A 19,818-nucleotide genomic window follows, 5' to 3' on the forward strand; every position below is an offset into this window, starting at 1 on the left:
GCCCTCCATGCCTGGTGCACCATTCTGGTCCCACAAGCTCATTGTAGCTTTGAGATTGCTGTGTATGTATTTTTAAAAGATAATAGGAAGAGGAATTGTTTATCAGCTACTACTCCACTTTTGCATCATCTATGAAGCCACAGAGCAAAACATTTTGACTTCTCACCTGGCAAACGCCGTATTTGTGTCTTGTATAGGATAGTACTTTGTACATCCAGCATTACTCACCTCTGTGTGAGTGGCTTTTGGTTTGTTTTTTATCTTCCACCCTCTCACTCACAGTAACAGCTGTGCATCATCACTGAGCTCTGTGGCTGTGGGTCAAAAGTTGCAGATTTTAGGGTGTGCCTGGAATTTTGTCACCCCCTGCAGCCTGGCCAGTCTTGCAGTACTTCACCCAAGGCTGGCGGTGCCCGGAGGGGAGCAGGGTGCTCTCTGGCTGAGCCACCAGCAGTTAAAGCTCAGCTGAAGGGAGCCCCAAGGGTCTGAGTGATGCCACCCACCACAGCTGCCTCAGTGGCAGTGCCTAGGGTGTTACAGCTGGATGCTCTGAGGGAACCAGCCCACAGTGAGACCCTGCACATCAGGCTCCTGCACAGCCAACAGTCAGGAGCCCTGTGGTTTCAAATGCCTTGAATGGCCTCAGGGGCTCTGCAAGAAAACTCAAGAGCTGTGCTTCTTGGAAACCAGCTGCTATGAGGTCACTGTCACTGCATTTACTTTGCAGAAATGGCACTTCAGGTGGGTGCTTCGAATGCAGTCCCAGTTTCAGCTTTGAGATTGTGAGAAGTTTCTAAGAGTTGGTGACATTAATTATGTAATTCCACTTTAAAAAATCTTCCAGCTATTCAACAGTATTAAAACCCTTCACAGTAATACACGACCTGCATTGTTTTCAAAACTTGTGCTGTGCAACACTTAAGTTGAAGATAGCCTCTTGTTTCTTAGAATATTCATTCAATATTTGGGTTTTTAAGGCCACTATAAGGTTATTCAGGCAAAAAGCCTTTTTGTTTTCTCTCTTAGATCCTCTTCATTGTACTGATACTTAAAAGCATTTTTATTTTTTATAGCATTTGTGCTATCACAGAATTGCAGAAGAGGTGGGTTAGAAGGGACTGGTGAAGGTCATCTAGTCCAATGCCCCTGTAATGAGCCTAAACCACTGCTTAACACCCTGATAAGGAATAACTGGCAAACACATTGATTTTCTGTATTCAAAACTGCATGCAAGAGGAAGCAGGACTGTGTTACTTCTGATATTCTTCAGATACGTGGGTAAAGAGGCAGACACAAATGCTGATTTCTGCTTTACTAAAAAAAGAAAAAATACCAAAACAATGCAAAACCCCCAACCAAAAATCACTAGTGACTATTTACCTGTTTATTTTCAGAAAAGGGACCAGGCATCTTGGATATATTAATAATACTTTAATCCCACTTCCAGTGTCTACAATCTTAAACCTTGTCACTGTATTGGCCAGACCAATCATAAAAAGCAAAATGACCAGAAAGAGCAGAAAACAATCCCTATTTTGTATTCCAATCATGTGGTAAAGAAATCAGAGGCAAGAGCTAAGAAGCACCATTTCTATTTGTCTGGGGCATCCACACTTGTTCCTTCCAGTGCTCTCATGTGCTGCCTTTGATCCCAGCTGTTGGCAACACACACCCATGAATCAAGCACACATTTCTCAATCAGATTGAGGTTGCACAGCTTGTAGTTGCAGCAATTTTTGAAATTTAATATACTGACAATTTAATATAACCACAAAAGTAGTGACTTATATCAGACCAAACAATAAGCAAACAAACATTTTAAGTTGCATGATGCAACTAGTGTCACTTACAAGAGAACAGCAGAATTAATTTGTAGGGATTTTACAGAACAGCATACACAAGATACTCAGTTTTAAACACTGATTCTTCTGATTGAGGATTTGGTATGTTTGATGGTATGTTGACTTTTTTTTCTACAAATCTCTTACATTTACTTGAGATCATGATGGTGATTAAACCAGTTATGTACATTTCCTCTTTTAGTAAGTTACATTTAAGCCATTAGTAACAATGCATCTTAATCCTCAAAATGAGAGTGGTGTTTCTCCTGGTCCACAGTAATTTTTAATTTTTCTCATCAACTTTAGTGATTTATCATTATTACCCTTCTACTAGAAACCTGAGAATGAGCCCAGTTCAGTACTAGGACTTACCTGGCTTTGAGATGACTCATATAGAACACTTCAACATGGAACATTAGCAGGTTTATCTTATTCCATTATAGCACCTTTCATCTTAAATCTAAGCATTGCTGTGTTTTCATTCTATAATTTTGATTATCTGCTTGTATGCCATATTTAACAGAGAATTATTTTCTTCTCTCAATACTATTTGTGCATTAGAAAGAAGATGTGCACAACTTTTGCTTCCTACAAAAAGATGGCAAGGGCATTTTGATGAATTCGAGCTTGCTGGACCATCCTTGCACTCTCATTTTGGTACAATTAGTGTTCAGGTACTGGAACTTCTACCAGAGGTCTGTGACTACACTTAGAAAAGCAGCAGGGGCTCAGATAGTGTCACTGGAATGGAGCAGCATGTGTGTTGGCTCGCTGCACAATGAACTCCCACAGAGAAGGGCACATCATTCACCTGTTAACACCTGGAGCTCTCAGCCTGAAGGGTGCATGAACAGCTGCAAGGGCAGCCTTGCTGAGTCTTGTGCATGGAACCCACACAACCCACCAGAGTGCTGTGAAGGAAAACTTCAAGTCAGATGTGCTGCAGCCAATAATGAAGAAAATAAAAAGTTATATTTTACTGAAGCATAAAATTAAACAGGAAATCAGACTGACAGTGTGGTAATTCAGGAATTTTGACTACAAAAGTGTTGCCTTAAGAAACACTGAAAGTAAGAAAGCTTCAAAACTGCCCTAACTGGAATATTTAAAGTCTTTTTTAAATTAACCACACACACACAAGCACAGAAATTAGTGTGATCAGTCATACAACTTTGAGATTTGCTATTTCCAGCTGGAAATACATCCCTAGCATTACTGCTTTGCATCTAACGATGCCCCACGTACTGGGAGAACACCCATTCACTGAATGGATACAACACAGAAGTGACAAAGCTGTAGTGTCATACTCTTTAGTGAATCCCTATTTCACTAAGGCATTAACAATCACTGAAGTTTCCTGCTAGTGGTAGCTTTATCAGCCAAGGGCAAAGAATTGTAGCAAGATCCAGATGATACAGCCAACGAGCTATTCAAGAGATATAAAAGGAATATACAGGAGTGCAATGAAATTTGTGTTGTGTGGCATGAGAATCTCTTGCTCTTAATCCTGGGCACCATGGACATAACAGAGCCACATCCTCACCCACCATACAGTCCCAGGGATGCAAAGAGAAGAGCATTTTTATTACCAGCCCTGCACCTGTAGGTTTTGCTAACTAAAACATGATATTTTAATGAGTACACTTGGAGTGGAGAATGAAGTAATGTTTGTAATAAAAATTATTCATGAGGGACAACATTTAGACATGTCTCTTCTTCCAAAAGGCAAAAGTTAGTGCCACTGAAGAGCCACTGAAGAGTGATGTGAATACCTAAGGGTTCCTGCAATATGCAAGTCATCTGGTTTACACCAACACACCAAGCCCAGTAAAATAAAGAATCAAAATTTTCAAGTAGCGTACATGCAGGGCACTTCCCAGAAAGATGTTAATTTGAGCAGTTTCCATCACAGTCATATTAGAGAACAAGCACTGGAAGGTCTCAACAAAGAAAGATCCACTTTAGATTTAGGGTGGGAGTAAAATGAAAACTCACTGTTACCCAATGCTTCAAGTAACTATTCCTACATTAAAGTATATGTACTACATTTCAATATATCTTAAATCTATCAAGTCTGTCAAGTCTCCACCTATGAAAAGACTGCTGAGTTGTTAAAAGCAGTAGTTTATAGTGACATACTGTAAATACAAACAACCTGTACTAATTGTACAGTGTGCTACAGTATAACATAAAATCTTCAAATTGTCATTATACATAATAAAGACTTACTTTTCAATACGCTGTACAAGTCAAACAAGGAAAAAAAGATACTTCAAACACTTTGTGGCTTTGTTTGTTTTTCATGAAAAATGAATAAAACCCCATGAAACTTGTAGACAGACAGTGAAATGTAAAAGTTTCCATATTAAAAACAGTTGTCAAAATTCTTCATGCGTACACTCTCCCCTAAGTTGTGAGGTGGCCCCATGATGTTCAATTATCCCAAGTACCTTACTTCTTACTTCTTAAACTGCTAAGAAAGATAGGACTTGACTCCATTTATACACACAGTGATTAAATGAACTCGTTAAAAAATAGAGGCCTTTATCCAATAGAAAACACAGGAAACATTACGGTGAAGAACACACAGTTTTGTTGCAATAGCAAAAGGGATGGAGTGCCCTCCTTCTTGCCAGCAACAGGAGATCTCTGACACCTTGTCAAAGAAACTGCAGTACTCGGTAGAAAGCCTAATACAGTAAACATAAAATACAGAGTTCAGAGATCTTTAGTGTTTGTGCATAACTTGCCACTCACTTCTCCCCTGCAGACAGTGGGAATAAGAATACATTTCAGTTTTCATACTCATTGACTCAGAAACAAAGTCAGTCAAGCTTCCTACATGAATTCACATAGTGAAAAGTCCTTCCTTCAAAAATATACAGGATCACTCAACCAATTTTCATTCTCATACACCATTTATAAAACTATTAAAACTCTGATTTTTTTTTAAGCAGCAGATTTTGCATTTGTCACTGGCAGACTTGTAGAAATCTTAGAAAGTTAAAATTATATCATACCATACAAAATCATGTAAACAAGATGGATAGTTTTTAAAAGGCATACATGCTCTTGAAGAGGATTATAAAGTGTTCATTTTTGCTAAATAAAAGGTATCTTGCTTAACATTTTTAAAAGCACCTTAGTGATTTAGGAGCCTTAGCCCAAATAACCTTGAAGCTAAATTTGGGCTCCTAAACGTCTAAATCAGTTCTGTAAAATTACTGAAGCACTTTGAAAATTTTTTGCCATGTCTCGCATCTTGCAGAATTAGATTTCCTTAACTTTAAATCTGAGACAACATTTGATAATGCCTCCCTAATATAATCAGCTGCAGTTTTTTGGATCCCTGTAACTCAGTTTATGGTATCTATGAAAAATTTCAAATAAGATAAATACTTTTGAAAAAGGAATTTTCAAAGTGGTGTTACAAAGATGACACAGGATACAACAATCAAATTTGAACAAGAATATGATTATATGTTCCTTCTGAACAGCTATTAGTGTTATTTGTTCAACCTGTTAAGACTGAGAAAAACAAACTTACAAAACATCTGTAGCATAGCATTAGGTAAAAAGGAGCATTTTTGGCACCACACATTTTTAAATCTAAGCTTTTAGGCCCAAAGTACAGCAAGTTAAACATACACAGTGGCAGCTTGGAAAGCCTCATTTGAAATGCAACATTTTTAAAGGACAATTAGAAGATGCTATTTGATGATCATTAGCTGATCTCCAAGTAACGTACACATTGGAACCAAGCCTAGATATTCATCCCAAATGTTTACATATATTCCTTAGCACACACAGATATACAATACAGGACTGACAGAATCCTGGCAGAATATTAATATGGTCAGGCATAAAACGAAGTAGTGTTTTTTTGCTCTTCATTTATCTTGTTAGTGTCCTGACTAACCAATTCTAGTATTTTCTTTGAAATTTAGTTGCAAGGTTGCTACATTACCTTGGGCCATAGAGTTACAGTCCGTACCTATACGTGTAAGTATTATCCTTATATTGAATGTACTTTGCAATTCAGCAATACCTAGTTCATAGCTCTGTAAGTAATTCCTTGAGAAAGGAAAAGCTCACCTACTCTGTACAAAGTGCACGAGGCAGCCACGGTTCTGTGTGTCGCCACCAGGTGTCTCACGCCACACAACAAACCCACGGCATCAGCAAGTTCATCAAAATCCACCCTCTGTCTAGGAGGCACAAGATTTGCTAAAGCACCGGTAAAAATACCTCTACAGCTGGCTTTATTCTGTGTTCAATTGCACAACTTCATCCAATTCTCTGAGTTGCTTAATTTCCTCCAAAAATGGTCTAAGGTATACTGCAGTTGCTAAAAGGACTTCTGTTTTTCTTGGTCCTCTGTTTGTTGGGTTTAAGGTTGATGACATCTCCACCATTAAGAGTGCTAGAATTCTGGTTGGAGTGACTTCCACCAGCTGTATTAAAAACACCTACAGAATTCAGACAAGAGAAGTATTTGTATTTGTTTACTGCTTGCAGCATAATACATGAACACTTTAGACGCAACACCTGCTAAGTCATAGCAGAGCACCTCAAATGTATACACCAGTTTTTAAATCTATTTTGAGTCAATTTTGCAGCTAAATTGGAAGTAGAGGCAGTTGCAATTACTAGCCAGGCAGTATTTAAAGCTAGCATGCATCTGTGTAATTGAAGGGCAGCATATGCACTCATCTGTATATGAATGTTACTAACTGCACAAAGTTGTGGTTAGTTGAGTAACATAATAGAAGAAAAATATGGTGATTTAAAATTCAGAAACTTTGTTGATATAAAGGTAAGTAAAAGGCCAGAATAAAAAGGGAGCACTGTATGGAAAAAAAATTACCTGACTCAGAAATGCTTTAAAGAAGAACTACAGAAGTTCAGTGTTTCCTTACAGAAGGCAGCTTACAAACACCTTGTGATTACATGCCAGATTCTTTCCCCATGAGTCTTATAAGTCCACACAGAGATGAGCAACACTAAGTCATGCTAATTACATTAAAAAAACCCAACAAGCATCCTTCTCAAATCCTTGCACAATCTTGTTTAAATGAATTTAGTAAAAGGGCACTTGCTAAGCATTAGCTAGAAACTTTTGTGTATCAGTTTGAACATCTTGTAATTTTAAAGAGTCACCAAGTTATTTTACAGAAAGAGATGACATCCTAAGATAGGGAGGTAATAATTAGACTCTGATTCACCTTGTATTAATTCCATAAGGAAACAGATGAGACCACAAGCTTTGATGGCACAAAATACTGTTTCTAGGGTTTTTTTTATTATAGTATACATACCAATCTTGTTACTGCTTGTATGTACTACTTCTGAATCTTCTGCTGTTTGTTGCTTGAGCTTTTGAAGATATTTATCAGCCAAATACTTAAAAACTGGAAAGTTAAAAAAGAAAAAAGGTATATCACAGAATGCTTAATAAAAGTAATCATCATCATCATCATAATGCCATTATATCAAAATTCTGCATGGTGACAAAAGTGCATTTCACACCCCAGGTTTAGCACAACCTGGTGAGTGATTCTGGGCAAGCCTGTGTGCCTGGGCAGAATCCAGGTCACTCCAATGTCTGCCCAGCTCTTACAGTTCACAGTACTGAAGTCCTGCACAGAAATATCTCAATGCTCTTATTAAAAAAAATGGCACACACATATTGCCAAATGTTTCAATTAATGCAAGTTGGAACTTGTTACAGTTATGTAGGAATTTAATATATATATATACGCAAGAAGCCTTAAAAAAACAGTAGTCACGTAAAATAAGTCGATTAATAGAAGCTGGCAACAAGGTTTTTCTAATTAACTAATGCTACCCTCATTTCTGTTGGTGTATATAAAGTTGACCTAGGGAATCTGAAAAAATATACAACTAAAGCAGAATTTTCAGAACCTAGATGTGTTATGATTATTTACATTTGTAATTAAACTCATTTAAAAATGATACAAAAGAGTTTTACATTTTCTCTTCCAAATTTTTCCCATGGTGAATGATGTTAATAGAGAAGAAACAGGGAGTTTACTATTAATCTTGTCTAATTAAACAAGAATATATCATTAGGACTAATTAAACAAGAATATACGATTATTCAAACCCAGCCCACAAAAGACAGAGACTCAAAATTTTAACATTACTCTTATGAAATTAAGTACATTAAAAGTGGTACTTAGGAACTAATCAAATATCACCAGTAGACAAAACACTGCAGGAGATGCAATCTTTTAATGTACTTTATTTAAATATGACTAAAATATAAAATAATCGATTCTATCAATTACTTATTAGCTATTAACAATCACAAAAGAATCTGTTCAACAATTTTTACGTTGCAATAATTGAGCTTCTACTATGTGTATTTGTTTTAAAAGCTCATGCTTACTGACAGTCATCAGGACCAAGGAGCCTTAACACAGTGGCACTTGTGAACCTCGCAGCTGTGTGTGCTTGTGGAAGAGAAAGAACGTGCACAAAGCAATGGGCTTAACCCACGGACAGCAGGCAATTTCAGCTGTGTTTAAGGCGTGCTGCTATGGAATGTAAAGAGGGTTGCCAGCAGCACTCGAGAATGTGTCAGCACCAGCGGGCTCCCGCCCGGGGGATGGCCACGGAGCAGCGGCAGGGCCGGACACGCGGCACCGCCTACCTTCGCTCACGTTCAGATCTTCCTTCACCGACGCTCGGTAGAACCTCACCTTCAGCTTCTTGGCCAGCGCTTCTGCCTCCTCACTGCACAACACAAGATGGCTTTGTAAGTCCTTATTTGGTTCATTTGTCAGCATTTATTCATATAAACAAAATGCTTCGTTTTATGTTAAACATGGCAAAGTGAGTTGAGAAATTCAAGACAGTAAAAAAATACCTAATCCTTAATTTCTTTACAGTATCTCAACTACAAAAAGAAGGTATTTTACATGCAGTTTCTTTATGACTCAAAGGAATTCTTTCCAGTGTTTGCTGACTTCATTAAATAAAACTTCCCAAGGGTTCAAAGAAGTGTGTTGGTGAAACCAAAAGGAAGGAGGCTGTAATTAACAGCACCATCAGTGCAAACTCTAAACAACAACAAAAATTAATCCTTAAGCATATCTTAATGAAGCAGTATGCTATGCAACCAGATGAGTGCACAGATGAAATCAAGAATTACTTTTTTCTGTGAAGTGAAAAAGAACTTACGTTAAACTTTAAGAAACTTATGAATACTTCCCTAAGGAGAATCAAATCATCAGAAAAATTATATTACTAAGGCAGAGTATTCTGAGAACCAAACCTAAGTGACATACCATGAATAAAGGAGGAGTTCAAATGCAATTTTGCTTTTCCTTTGAAAAATCCTCAGAATTCTTTGCAGAAGAAGTAGAAGCTGATTTATGCCATCAATGATAGCAAACAGACAACAAATAAAGCCAGTGCAGGAAACAACAAAAAAAAAAGAAGAAATAATTTAAATCTCTCAGGAAGATGATAGAAATTGAAGAAGTGGAGAATGATCAACTTGATCATGCACTATTTTCTACATGAAATGCAGTGGTAAATAAACACATTTGTTAAGCTGATTTTATGACAAGAATGAAATTGGTCACATACAACAGGACAGAATGAATTGACAATAAAATCTGTAAAGAAAAACACAGCAAGGAAGATTCAGCACCATGCAGTTTGAGAATATTACCACATACGTACTTCTATAGAGTCACAATGTTTTGATAAAAATTAATAATAAAAAACAAATTAAAGAAAGCAAAGAATATTAGCAAGCATTCACTAGCCAAACAGACAATGTGCCTTCAGTGGTGCACAGCACAGTTTAAAAGTAACTGAAATTTAACAGGAGAGAAAATCTATAGTTTTAGATTTTTAGGGGGAAAAAAAGGGTGTGAATCATATTACGCTACAACCAATCTTTTCATGTCTTTCTTCTCTTACTTTTGGCTTCAGGATGCAGCATGAAATAAGCAGAAAGCTCCTAGCCTTGCAGCACATCTGCCCAAGTATCTACACTCATGCAGCAACACCCACACCGTGTGCTTCTAGGGCACGTCTAGATGCAGGACACAGGTGGGGCAACCCAGACACTCGAAGTCTTCACCAGAAACTCCCACAGACTTCTTTTTTTAAAACTTGTGTATACAGGAGGCACCTACTGATCTTTAAAAGTAGTACAATAGAACTCCTACTTCTTTATGCAAGAGTCATCAAGAAGATCAATCTTATTCTGCACAAGAACTGTAGGAATGTCTCCAACTTCAGCCACAACTTTTTGCTTCCAGGTAGGGATTGCTTGGAAGGACTCTCTGTCAGTTGTAGAAAACACAAGAACACAAGCCTGGGCTCCTAGAAATATACAAATAAATTACAAATACATATACACACAAATTAGCCAATAAACAATAGAAAAAAACTGTAATGTATTTAAAATATGAGGGATTTTAAAAGTTTTTCCCACAAACATGCACTTTTACTATCAGCTTGTGTCAAACCACTGGTCACAGATTCCCTAAAAAATTCATTGCCATATTATTTTGATCATTACAGCCATCTTTATGATGACTATGGGTCTGTTACCTTTAAAGCTAATTCCAGAATATTGAATATATGCAGGGGGAAGGAACAGGAGGAGGTCTGGAAAGGCTGGAAAAAGGGAAGGGGAGGTTCATTTATTGCTGTTTTACAGACACATTAACAGAGGCCAGAAGGCAGATTTTTTCCTGTGTGCAGCATCTGTAGAGCACATTTCACATTATTCTTGTGGTACAATAATCTGGATTCTGAAAAGCAGAAAACTTTAAAAAGTTTTCAGATGAAGTTGTAATTATTTCAAGTAAATTGTTAGTAGCTTTTTGGGGAAAATAAGTGTGTTTCTAATTAATACTGTCAGATAGTCTAATAATTCTATCAGAGCACTACGACAAATTATATAAAACCTTTTGTTACAGTTTTGTAAATAAACAATAGTTAAACTCCATGGATACTGAGAAGGTACCTCCACAGCTGAAATAGTAGTGTGTGGTCTTTTGACTGTTCAGTAGCCCTGTGTTATTCTTCAGAAACTGCTTTTCTTTGCACACTTCATTATTTATATGCCTTCAATGTACTAGTTGTTTAGTAACAGAGTATGAAAGGAATAGATAGCAAGAGTTTTTGAGACTCTAGCATAATCCTGTGGTGAACATCTCCCACTGATATCATATAGCATGAAAAATTTTTCATCAGTATGAATTTTACCTCTGAGTTTCACAAAGTATCCCTGATTCCTGTACTCTGTTTATCTTTCCATTTTTCTGGCAAAAGCACACAAGTTTGCTTTTATTTAACTTTTTAAAAGCCAAGTTCAGAGTCTATTTTCAGAAGGATTTGCTATGCTCTTTAACATTCTTCCATATGCACATTAAGACCCTTCTGATACGGTTTTATACAAAACAATAAGAACTGCCCTATGAACTTCAACTGAATCTCTACCAGTAAAAAGCAGCAATGTAGCCTTCCATAATTTCCCCTATTATTTGTGCTGTAAAACTCTGTTTTTTTTCCCTACTGTCCACACTGTACTCTGAAGTATGCAATTATTCTGATGCAATTCCTGTGACAGAGGTGTAAAATTCATTATTGTTTCCAAAGCAGGTTAGTTTGCATTTGCCTATTATCTCACAAAGTAGCTTAATGGAGATGAGAGCATTTATTAAAATACTCCCACCATCTGTAAACATCACTTTGTTTAGTTTCAAGACCAAGAAATCCTTTGTGAAGTTGCCAGACTAGAACACCTAGACTTCATGTTTCTCCTTCCACCCATTCCTTCTGAATGCTACCACAAGTAACAGTAAATTTAGAGGGAAAAGCCCTGGCATGTTGTAGGTAAAGAGAAGGTAGCATACTACATCAGACTTTATTATTATTTATATTATATAATAATATAATATATTATTATTTATATTTATTCAATTTACATATAGTACAGGTAGAATGCAGTGGCCAAGGACAGTAAAAATACCTCAGCTTGCCCATATTAGTTTCAAAAGGGAATTATATTACAAGCTTTAATAAAGAATCAAACTGAAATATTTTTGAGGACCTTCAAGATTTTACCACAAATAACAGTAAAACAAAGTGTGGGAATTATATTACAAGCTTTAATAAAGAATCAAACTGAAATATTTTTGAGGACCTTCAAGATTTTTACCACAAATAACAGTAAACTTTGCCACAAACAAAGTGACACCAACAAAGACAAATTCTATACACTCATGTTATCGTGTATTTCCAAACACCTGCCAAAGTTTTCAATCACTGGATCGTAAGTGTCAGACTTAACTAACCCAATAACTCTGTAATATGCTTATTTAAGAAGAGAAGACAGAAGTAGTTTTCCTTTCAGGTTCAATGCAAAACAGTATCAAGTTTGATCTTTCTGAAGTATGCTTCAGTATGGTGCAGAAGTTAGTATGGCAACAGAGGTCAACAGAAGGTACTGCAGGGCAGAGATTTTAATATGCAAATTCTTTTCACTTCAAGAAATCTGCTAAACACTCAGTATTTTTATTGAAAACATAAACAATTTAAGAAATTATAATATCCATCTAAGAGTTCTAAGGAGGAAAAAAGAAGACAAACCCTAGAATTTAGCCACACAAACACCTTTTTTATGCAGGCACTGACAGTATTCAAGAATCAGTAACATTACTATCTCAGTCATCCACGGCTAATGGAGTCCTACACCACCTCTGTCGTACAACAGATTATATACAACAACAGGCACCAGCAGCAAAGGCTCAGGAGAGTGTCAAACAGGAGCATAACAGCTCAGGATGTTATGAATATTTTAAATTCAAGTTCCTTTGTAAGAAGCTGTTCCAAAAAGCTACTTTAAAGTACTGAAGAAAATGACATTGTGTGCAATTACTGCATTGATTTTTCCTCTATATTTTAAAATTATTCAAACGCCTGCAGAATCACTGACATAATATTTATACCTAGAGCAATTCAGAAAAAAATGTAGAGACTAGTGCTACTTAATTCAAGTAAAGCATGAGCTTGTCAGCTGAATTGGTCTCAGCAGACTATCCTATCCCCACAGACTACATAACCACATCTTTTTTCCTTTCATAATGGAACAAAGCCTTTGTAATAGAAAGTGTAAGGAAATTCCTTGCCATGAGAGGACTCTCACAGGGCTTTATATCTGACCCTACTCATTTCACTCTACTTTGCCTCAGCTTTTCCAGGCTACAACAGAAAGCACATATCCCTATAAAACTGATGGTGACTTGTTCAATCTCACACTGAGATCAAAATCCAGTATCATAATCTAGAAATTCTTGCTTACTGCTGATGTTTTAACTTCTGTGGATCCTGGCTGTCTTTAACAGGCTCGCAGGATTTAATGTCTCCTTAACAGTATCTAAAATAACTGTACTAGGGCCTTCCATTATCATATTTGCTACAGACAAAAATTACAAATGCAAACGAAAGCAATCCTATGAAGGCTTGAATATGAAGAATGAACTATTTTGCAACAAAATGAGGATCCTGACAATTTGACTAATCAGCAACTGAGTAACACACTAATGAGCAAGATGTCTGTTTTCCATCAAAAACCTAGCAAGGATCTTCAAGATACACCAGTGGTAGCAGAAGGAAGAAGATACATGCACAAAGAAATGATCAAATACTGCTTTGAGAAACATTTGACTTCAATCACATAGAAACTGCTGAGAAGATGCATGGGACAATACAAAAAAATAAATTATTAAATATATACAGTGCTTCCTTCAGCTCTGAATTTAGGCTGCTGTACTCCTTGCACTGTGTGATTGTGGGCATGCAACTACACTGGCTGCACACACTTGCCTGCATATAGGAAACCACACAACGAATCCACTGTCATCTCCAATTCTCTTTCTCTGCAAGAGAATGAATTTGATCCCTGGACGAGAAACACTCATAGCCAGGCTCTGAAGCATTCATGTGTGAGCACTGAAGAACTGACAATACACAATGTCCCAGGGGAATGCATAAACCCTAGTGCAATGATAGTGGGACAGTGACCTGTGGGAGAAGCAACATTAAATTAACAGCCAGCATCTATCTGACCGATCTTAGAGGTGTCCTCCCCTGATTAACAATAAAAGCCTGGCATTTCCAAAGTAAGCTTGACTTTTTGCTTCTATAATAGTGTAATTGCTGAAGCTAGGCCAAAATTGCACTCCAGGCTCTTCCGATTTCCTCGTCCTTCATGGGTCAAAATCTAGTCTGAGCAGTCTCTGTATCTGACACCTTGAACTATTTATTGTATATCCATCATGCTGCTACAATGTGTACAGGCTGACTGTGCTGAAAGAACTTCTGCACAAAGAACTCCAAGGCAGAGATCTAACAGCACTGCGCTTGGCTTGAGTCATAACCAAGATTTCAAGATATTCATGCAAATTTTTAATTTTGTTTTTAAACCAGCAGGTTACTTGTGGTAAGTGAGGCCAGTAGGTGTAGTCCTGAGTTCTTCTCAAGGCTCCATGTTCTAACCTATCAGTCCCAGTAATTAGAAGAAAAAGTCTTTGGCTTGAAACAGCTAGAGAGAGCAAAGCACACAAGATGACCAAAGGCCAGGACATTGAAAAGGGAGCTCCAAGAGAATCAACTACGACCATTCAAAATTTGTATGCTCAACTTGTCAGCTGTAAATTATTTATTTCCACATGACAAGATCTTTTTCTGAGGAAATAGTAATCATCAATCACAGGCAACAACAAGAAGTATCACCAAAAAGCCCACCTATTAGCAAATTGATTATGAAACATAAAACGATCATAAGACTGTAACACCCTGAAACAGCTTGGCATAATCATTATTTTATCTCCACACGAGGTAATTTTGTACCATAGCAGTATATTTTCTCCCCATCTCAGATAATTAGTTTGCAAGAACTGAACAGTGGAGTCTTTGCCAAGTCATTTGTATCTCTCCCATTAAACAAAAACAGAGAAATATTTACAGAACCATTGTTAAATTATAAGTAAGAAAGCTTAAGTATGCAATTTGTAACTGGTTAAATGGATAACATGCCTACAAATAATACGGTTTATTTTATGAAGTAAATACACTTTTGTTACTGCTCTTGTTTCAATGTATTCGAGGCAGACTGTACTAGCAAAAGAACTCTTGTGCCCTGTGAACTGTCCTTCTAGGATGACTGGTGGATTTCCCCCACTTGGATTAATTACTGTGAGCCTCATCTAGAGTTTTTGGAATATTTACAAATATGTGTCTCACAGAAGTAATGAAACACTTTTAGAAGGAAAATATACACTTGCATCTGATTGTTTGAATGTCTACACTGTCCACTTTCTGTGCAGACATTTGTCTCATTTCATTCAATGTTTTCCAAAGGGCACTACTGCATAAAGTGGACATAACTAAGACAAGGAACTTGCACAAAGAGAAAAAATACTTAAGAATTGAAAAAGCTGAACTAAACATGCTGTGCACACACATGAAATAACTACAATTTTTAACACAAAGATATGAAAATATTTTAGAGATGTGCAGACCAAGAAAACCCCAACTACCAAACAACAAACATGGTATTTTCACCTCTATAGTAGGCCTTAGTTATTGCATCAAATTCCTCTTGACCTGCAGTGTCCCATAACATTAGCCTGACATCTTCACCGTTAACTCTGAAATAAACAAGACAGTTTTGTGGTCAGTACAGTAACAGTAACAAATCAAAGCAAATGCCATGGAAATACTTCTGTTTCTACACTGTAAGAGTCATCCAAATCAAAATTAACATGACTTAATCATAATGTAGCTTATTATTAATATTCATTTACCTTCACAGCATACTATGGCAATAATCCCTCAACTACATTATATGTTCTTTACAGACAATCTGTATTACATTTTCCTCTTCCTTTCCTCTTCTTCCTCTACATTTCCCTCTAAAATGAAAAATATGATCGGCATCAAAATAAAACTTAGGTGCCTTAGGTGAAGAATGATGCTTTTGCCTTTTTCATCAGCTTGCAGAATTTACAGAATTTTCTTACTTCTCATTATCATAAGATTTTCTACTTTACCAAACATAATAGGGTATTACCTGTTTATACTGCATAAAGACACTAACTAATTTTTTCATAGTAATTTTTTTCTATATTGGCTAATAAAATTGTGTAATTCTTTTATCATAAGTAGTTTCACTTCTTCACAAGAAATCACAAAAAAAAATCAACTGGTGGTAGAATACAAAGCAAACTTCTCAAAGAGCCTGGTATGGCAGATATTCCAGATTTTATTCATAATTTTAAATTCTGGATGAAGAATAAAGGATATAACTTTAGCCCACAGTGCAAGAGAGAAAACAACTCCTTTTAGTGTGCTTCAAAAACAGCAGGCCTTGCTTTCCAAGCCTTCACAAATTTCAGGATTACAACAGAAAAAAGAAATAGAGAGAGAGGTAAAAATCAATAGTATGTCATCTGTTTAATACATACTGGATCTGTCTTTCCAGGAAATCTACACCAATAGTTTTCTTGTAGTCTTTTGTAAAAATCCCTTTGCAATATCGCTGAATCATACTGGACTTTCCAACAGCTCCATTTCCTACTACTACCACCTTGATGGCCACCTCCATATCTTCTTCCAACATCCTTGCGTCTCAGGTGACTCTCTGGTTTATTCAGGAAACTACTGATTCTGTCAACAAAGTAAATAGCTATTATGTTCATAAAAATGCTGTGAATAGAAAGCAAGAGGCAAGATGATCACACAGATTAGGGTGCATATAGATAGTACAGTTTATTTCTGTCTTTGTCACAGATTGCTCAGGCAGTTATTAACAGTGACCTCAGGCAAGTTATTTAACTAGTTTTGGTTTGACACTAACTGAAAATTTATAAAAATTGGAAGTAGAGAATAATTTATTTGGCTCAATGCAAAGATATTTCACTGATGTTTTGGTGGTTTTTTTTCTTAATGAGGAAGAAAGGGAGGCACTGAATTACAAAACCACAGAATCATTAATGTTGGAAAAGACCTCAAAGATCAGCACGTCCATTCATTAACCCAACACTGCCAAGTGCTAAACCACGTCCCTAAGTGCCACCTGCACACATCTTTTAAGTACCTCCAGGGATGGTGATGCTGCCCCACTGCCCAGGCAGCCTGTCCCAATGTTTGATAACCCTTTCAGCAAAGAAATTTTTCTAATATCCAACCTAAAACTCCCCTGGCACAACTTGAGGCCATTTCCTCTTGTCTATCGCTTGTTACTTGCAGATGAGATCAACCCCCACCTTGCTACAACCTCCTTTCAAGGCAACTGTAGAAAGCAATAATGTTTCCCCTCAGCCTCCTTTTCTCTAGGCTAAATCACGCCAGCTCCCTCAGCCATTTCTCATGGGACTTGTGTTCTAGACCCTCCACTGCCCTTGTCTGGACACCCTCCAGCCCCTCAATTTCTTTCTTGCAGTGAGGGGCCCAGAGCTGCACACAGGATTTTGAAGTGTGGCTTCACCAGTGCTGAGTACAGGGGGACAATCCCTGCCCTGCTCCTGCTGGCCACTCTATTGCTGACACAGGCCAGGATGCCACTGCCCTTCCTGCCCACCTGGGCTCACAGTGACTCATGCTCAGCTGCTGCTGCCCAGCACCCCCAGATCCTTTCCCACTGGGTCCCATTGCAGCCACTCTGCCCCAGCCTGTAGCTCTGCATGGGGTTGTTGTGGCCCAAGGGCAGGAGCTGGCCCTTGGCCATCCAACCTGTCCGAATTGCTCTGCAGAACCTTCCTGCCTTTCAGCAGACCAACACTCCCACCCACCTTGGTGTCACCTACAAACTGAGGGTGAACACGATCCCTTCATCGAGATCATGGGTAAAGTTATGAAACAGGACGGGCACAAACACTAAGCCCTGGGGAACACCACTAGCAACCAGCTGCCAGATGGATTTAAATCTACTCACCACCACTCTCTGGACCTCCATCCCTCAAATTCATGCCTCCCCCAAACTTTTCTCTAGGAAGCCTGGTTTTATCCCTTTTCCCCTTCACATCTAGTCTAGAACTACTCCAGTGAGTCCTACTAACTCTTGTAATAGTAGTTTCCTCCTTCAAAACAGATGTATCCCGTCTATTGCCAGCAAGCATGGTTGTTGTGTAGACTGACCCACCACCAAAAAACCAAAATTCTGCCTGTAACACCAATTTCTTCCTATTTCATTCCCTGTGATTGGAAGGCCAGAAGAGAACACTGCTTGTGTTCCTGCTCCCTTAACCAGTCGTTCCAAGGCTCTGAAGTCTCTCTTGACCGCCCTCGGACTTGCTACAACTTTACCAGTGCCCACCTGATAAAAGCTAAGTTTCCCCCACGCCTTGCCGCGTCGGGATATCATCACAGTAACATTTCGCAGCGGCAAACTCCCGCCCAAGAATAAGATCACGCTCCTTTCGAAGGAGAGGACCCGTTTTCAAGGCTCTGCCCATCGCCACACTCACACCCGTGCTGGCAGAGCGCGGCTCCCCGATCCCTTCGCTCGGCTCGCTCAGACAGATGATGTTTCCTGCCTGCATTAGCCTACACCCGGCTACCCGGAGCTCCGCAAGCCCCGCTCGCACCGGGAAGCCGGATGGCCATTTTGGGCGAGAACAGAGGCAGCCACCCACGGGTCTCCGCGCAAGGATCCATCCCACCGGCAGCTCCCGGCCCTGCCCGAGGGGCCACGCCGAGGGTGGAGGCTCGGCCGCCCCGGCCCCGGCCCCGCTCCCGCCAGCCCGGGGCACCCCGGCTCCGATCCCCGCCCGCCCGCGGCCCCTCTCACCAACCCCTTACGGAGCGGGCGGGCGGCGCTCCCTCCGAGGGCACGGCGGTGCAGGGGGCAGGGAAGAGGAGACGGAGGGAAGGCCAGAGGAAACCGCTCGCTGGGGCCGACCCAACCCGGACGCACATCCCGGCTCCCCCGCCCGGAAGCGCCGTCAGGACCGGGGGCGCCGCTCGGGGAGGCGCCTGCCCGCTGCCCCCGCCCCAAGCGGACCCCGCCGTGAGGGCTGCCCGGGAGCCGCTCCCGCCTCTGGGCTGCCGGCGTTGTGCGCCCCAGTCGGGCTTGAGGCGAGGGGCAAGTTGCTTTTAGGGGTTTTCGTCTGGGTTCCTGAGGAAAGATCCGGACAAGGGTGATCTTTTCCTTGCCTACGGATGCCTTCATTCCTGGTCTACTCCCTATATGTCGGCATTCCTCACCTCATCCATGGAAAACAAACCCGTGTGGCCAGCCTCGGGTTTTCCTTAGGCTACCACAGAAGGCAGCTGTGTGTAGCACCCATTTTTTTTTTTTTTTAAACCACCATGTGCCCATCACTGTGGTACGCGGTCTGCTAGCTCCCAGGCTATACATTAAACAGCATAAGTTTTGGCACAGCTATAGAGGTGGTAGTCTTAAAATCTGAATATTTAACCTTTTTTAAACCCTTATTTTCGTTTTTTGGCTGGTTGATTTTCTAAGTTAAACTGAAAGAAGTCCACTGCCTTAAATCCCCTTCCCATATTGCCGAGCACATCCCTGCTGGGGTGGTTGCTGTTAGTGCCCCCGGCCCTCCTGCTACTCAAAGATGGCCAAGTAACAGTCAGATATTGCCGAGTGTGGTTGGGGAAGTCTGCCTTCCACAACAGAGACCTCTCTATGCCTGTCCCGTGCTTCTCAAGACAACAGCTTTGTTCTAGAGTCAGTTAGGTCCCTAAATAAATACTTTTTGGATTAGAACATTGTGCAGTTACATCCCAAAGGAATAGTAAGATTTTATGCATGGCTTCTGTTTTGAAATTTATATGTTCATTTTGTTAATGCTTATAGTCTCAGAATATGTATGATGCCAGGGCTTCCTTGTTCCAAAAAGCCTTGAATTGGAGACCCCTCACATTAAGAGAATTTTGTTACCTGACTAATACCAAGTAATATATT

General features: G+C 39.3%; 1 protein-coding gene across 5 annotated transcripts; it reads right to left on the reverse strand.

Moving 5' to 3' along the window:
• Nucleotides 1-1,727: 1,727 nt before the first annotated feature.
• Nucleotides 1,728-18,831, reverse strand: RAB23 (RAB23, member RAS oncogene family). 5 transcript variants are annotated; one of them, XR_005955962.1, is made up of 8 exons: nt 18,689-18,821; nt 16,361-16,562; nt 15,459-15,544; nt 10,049-10,205; nt 8,518-8,600; nt 7,160-7,252; nt 6,090-6,310; nt 1,728-2,752 (listed from the first exon to the last, which is right to left on the reverse strand). XR_005955962.1 is itself a non-coding variant. In XM_041477389.1 (7 exons), exons 2-7 carry the CDS (start codon nt 16,513-16,515, stop codon nt 6,171-6,173), a joined length of 714 nt encoding a protein of 237 aa, XP_041333323.1. In that variant the 5' UTR covers nt 16,516-16,562; nt 18,689-18,831; the 3' UTR covers nt 1,728-6,170. The 5 variants fall into 5 exon arrangements, 4 of the variants coding, with proteins under 4 accessions (XP_041333323.1, XP_041333325.1, XP_041333324.1 ...); XM_041477389.1 differs by having other exon boundaries at nt 1,728-6,310; nt 18,689-18,831; XM_041477391.1 differs by having other exon boundaries at nt 1,728-6,310; nt 18,696-18,821.
• Nucleotides 18,832-19,818: the final 987 nt, after the last annotated feature.

Source organism: Pyrgilauda ruficollis, unplaced genomic scaffold (genome assembly GCF_017590135.1).
Source record: "Pyrgilauda ruficollis isolate IOZ18807 unplaced genomic scaffold, ASM1759013v1 scaffold40, whole genome shotgun sequence".
In the NCBI taxonomy this organism is placed as follows: Eukaryota; Metazoa; Chordata; class Aves; order Passeriformes; family Passeridae; genus Pyrgilauda; species Pyrgilauda ruficollis.

Excerpts from the sequence above, each read along its gene's own strand:
- RAB23 (XM_041477389.1), bottom strand. The coding sequence starts at position 16,515 with ATGTTGGAAGAAGATATGGAGGTGGCCATCAAGGTGGTAGTAGTAGGA. Across the intron at positions 15,545-16,360 it reads TTCCTGGAAAGACAGATCCA|AGTTAACGGTGAAGATGTCA; the intron begins GTATGTATTAAA and ends TGTTTATTTCAG. Across the intron at positions 8,601-10,048 it reads GATGACTCTTGCATAAAGAA|TGAGGAGGCAGAAGCGCTGG; the intron begins GTAGGAGTTCTA and ends TGTGTTGTGCAG.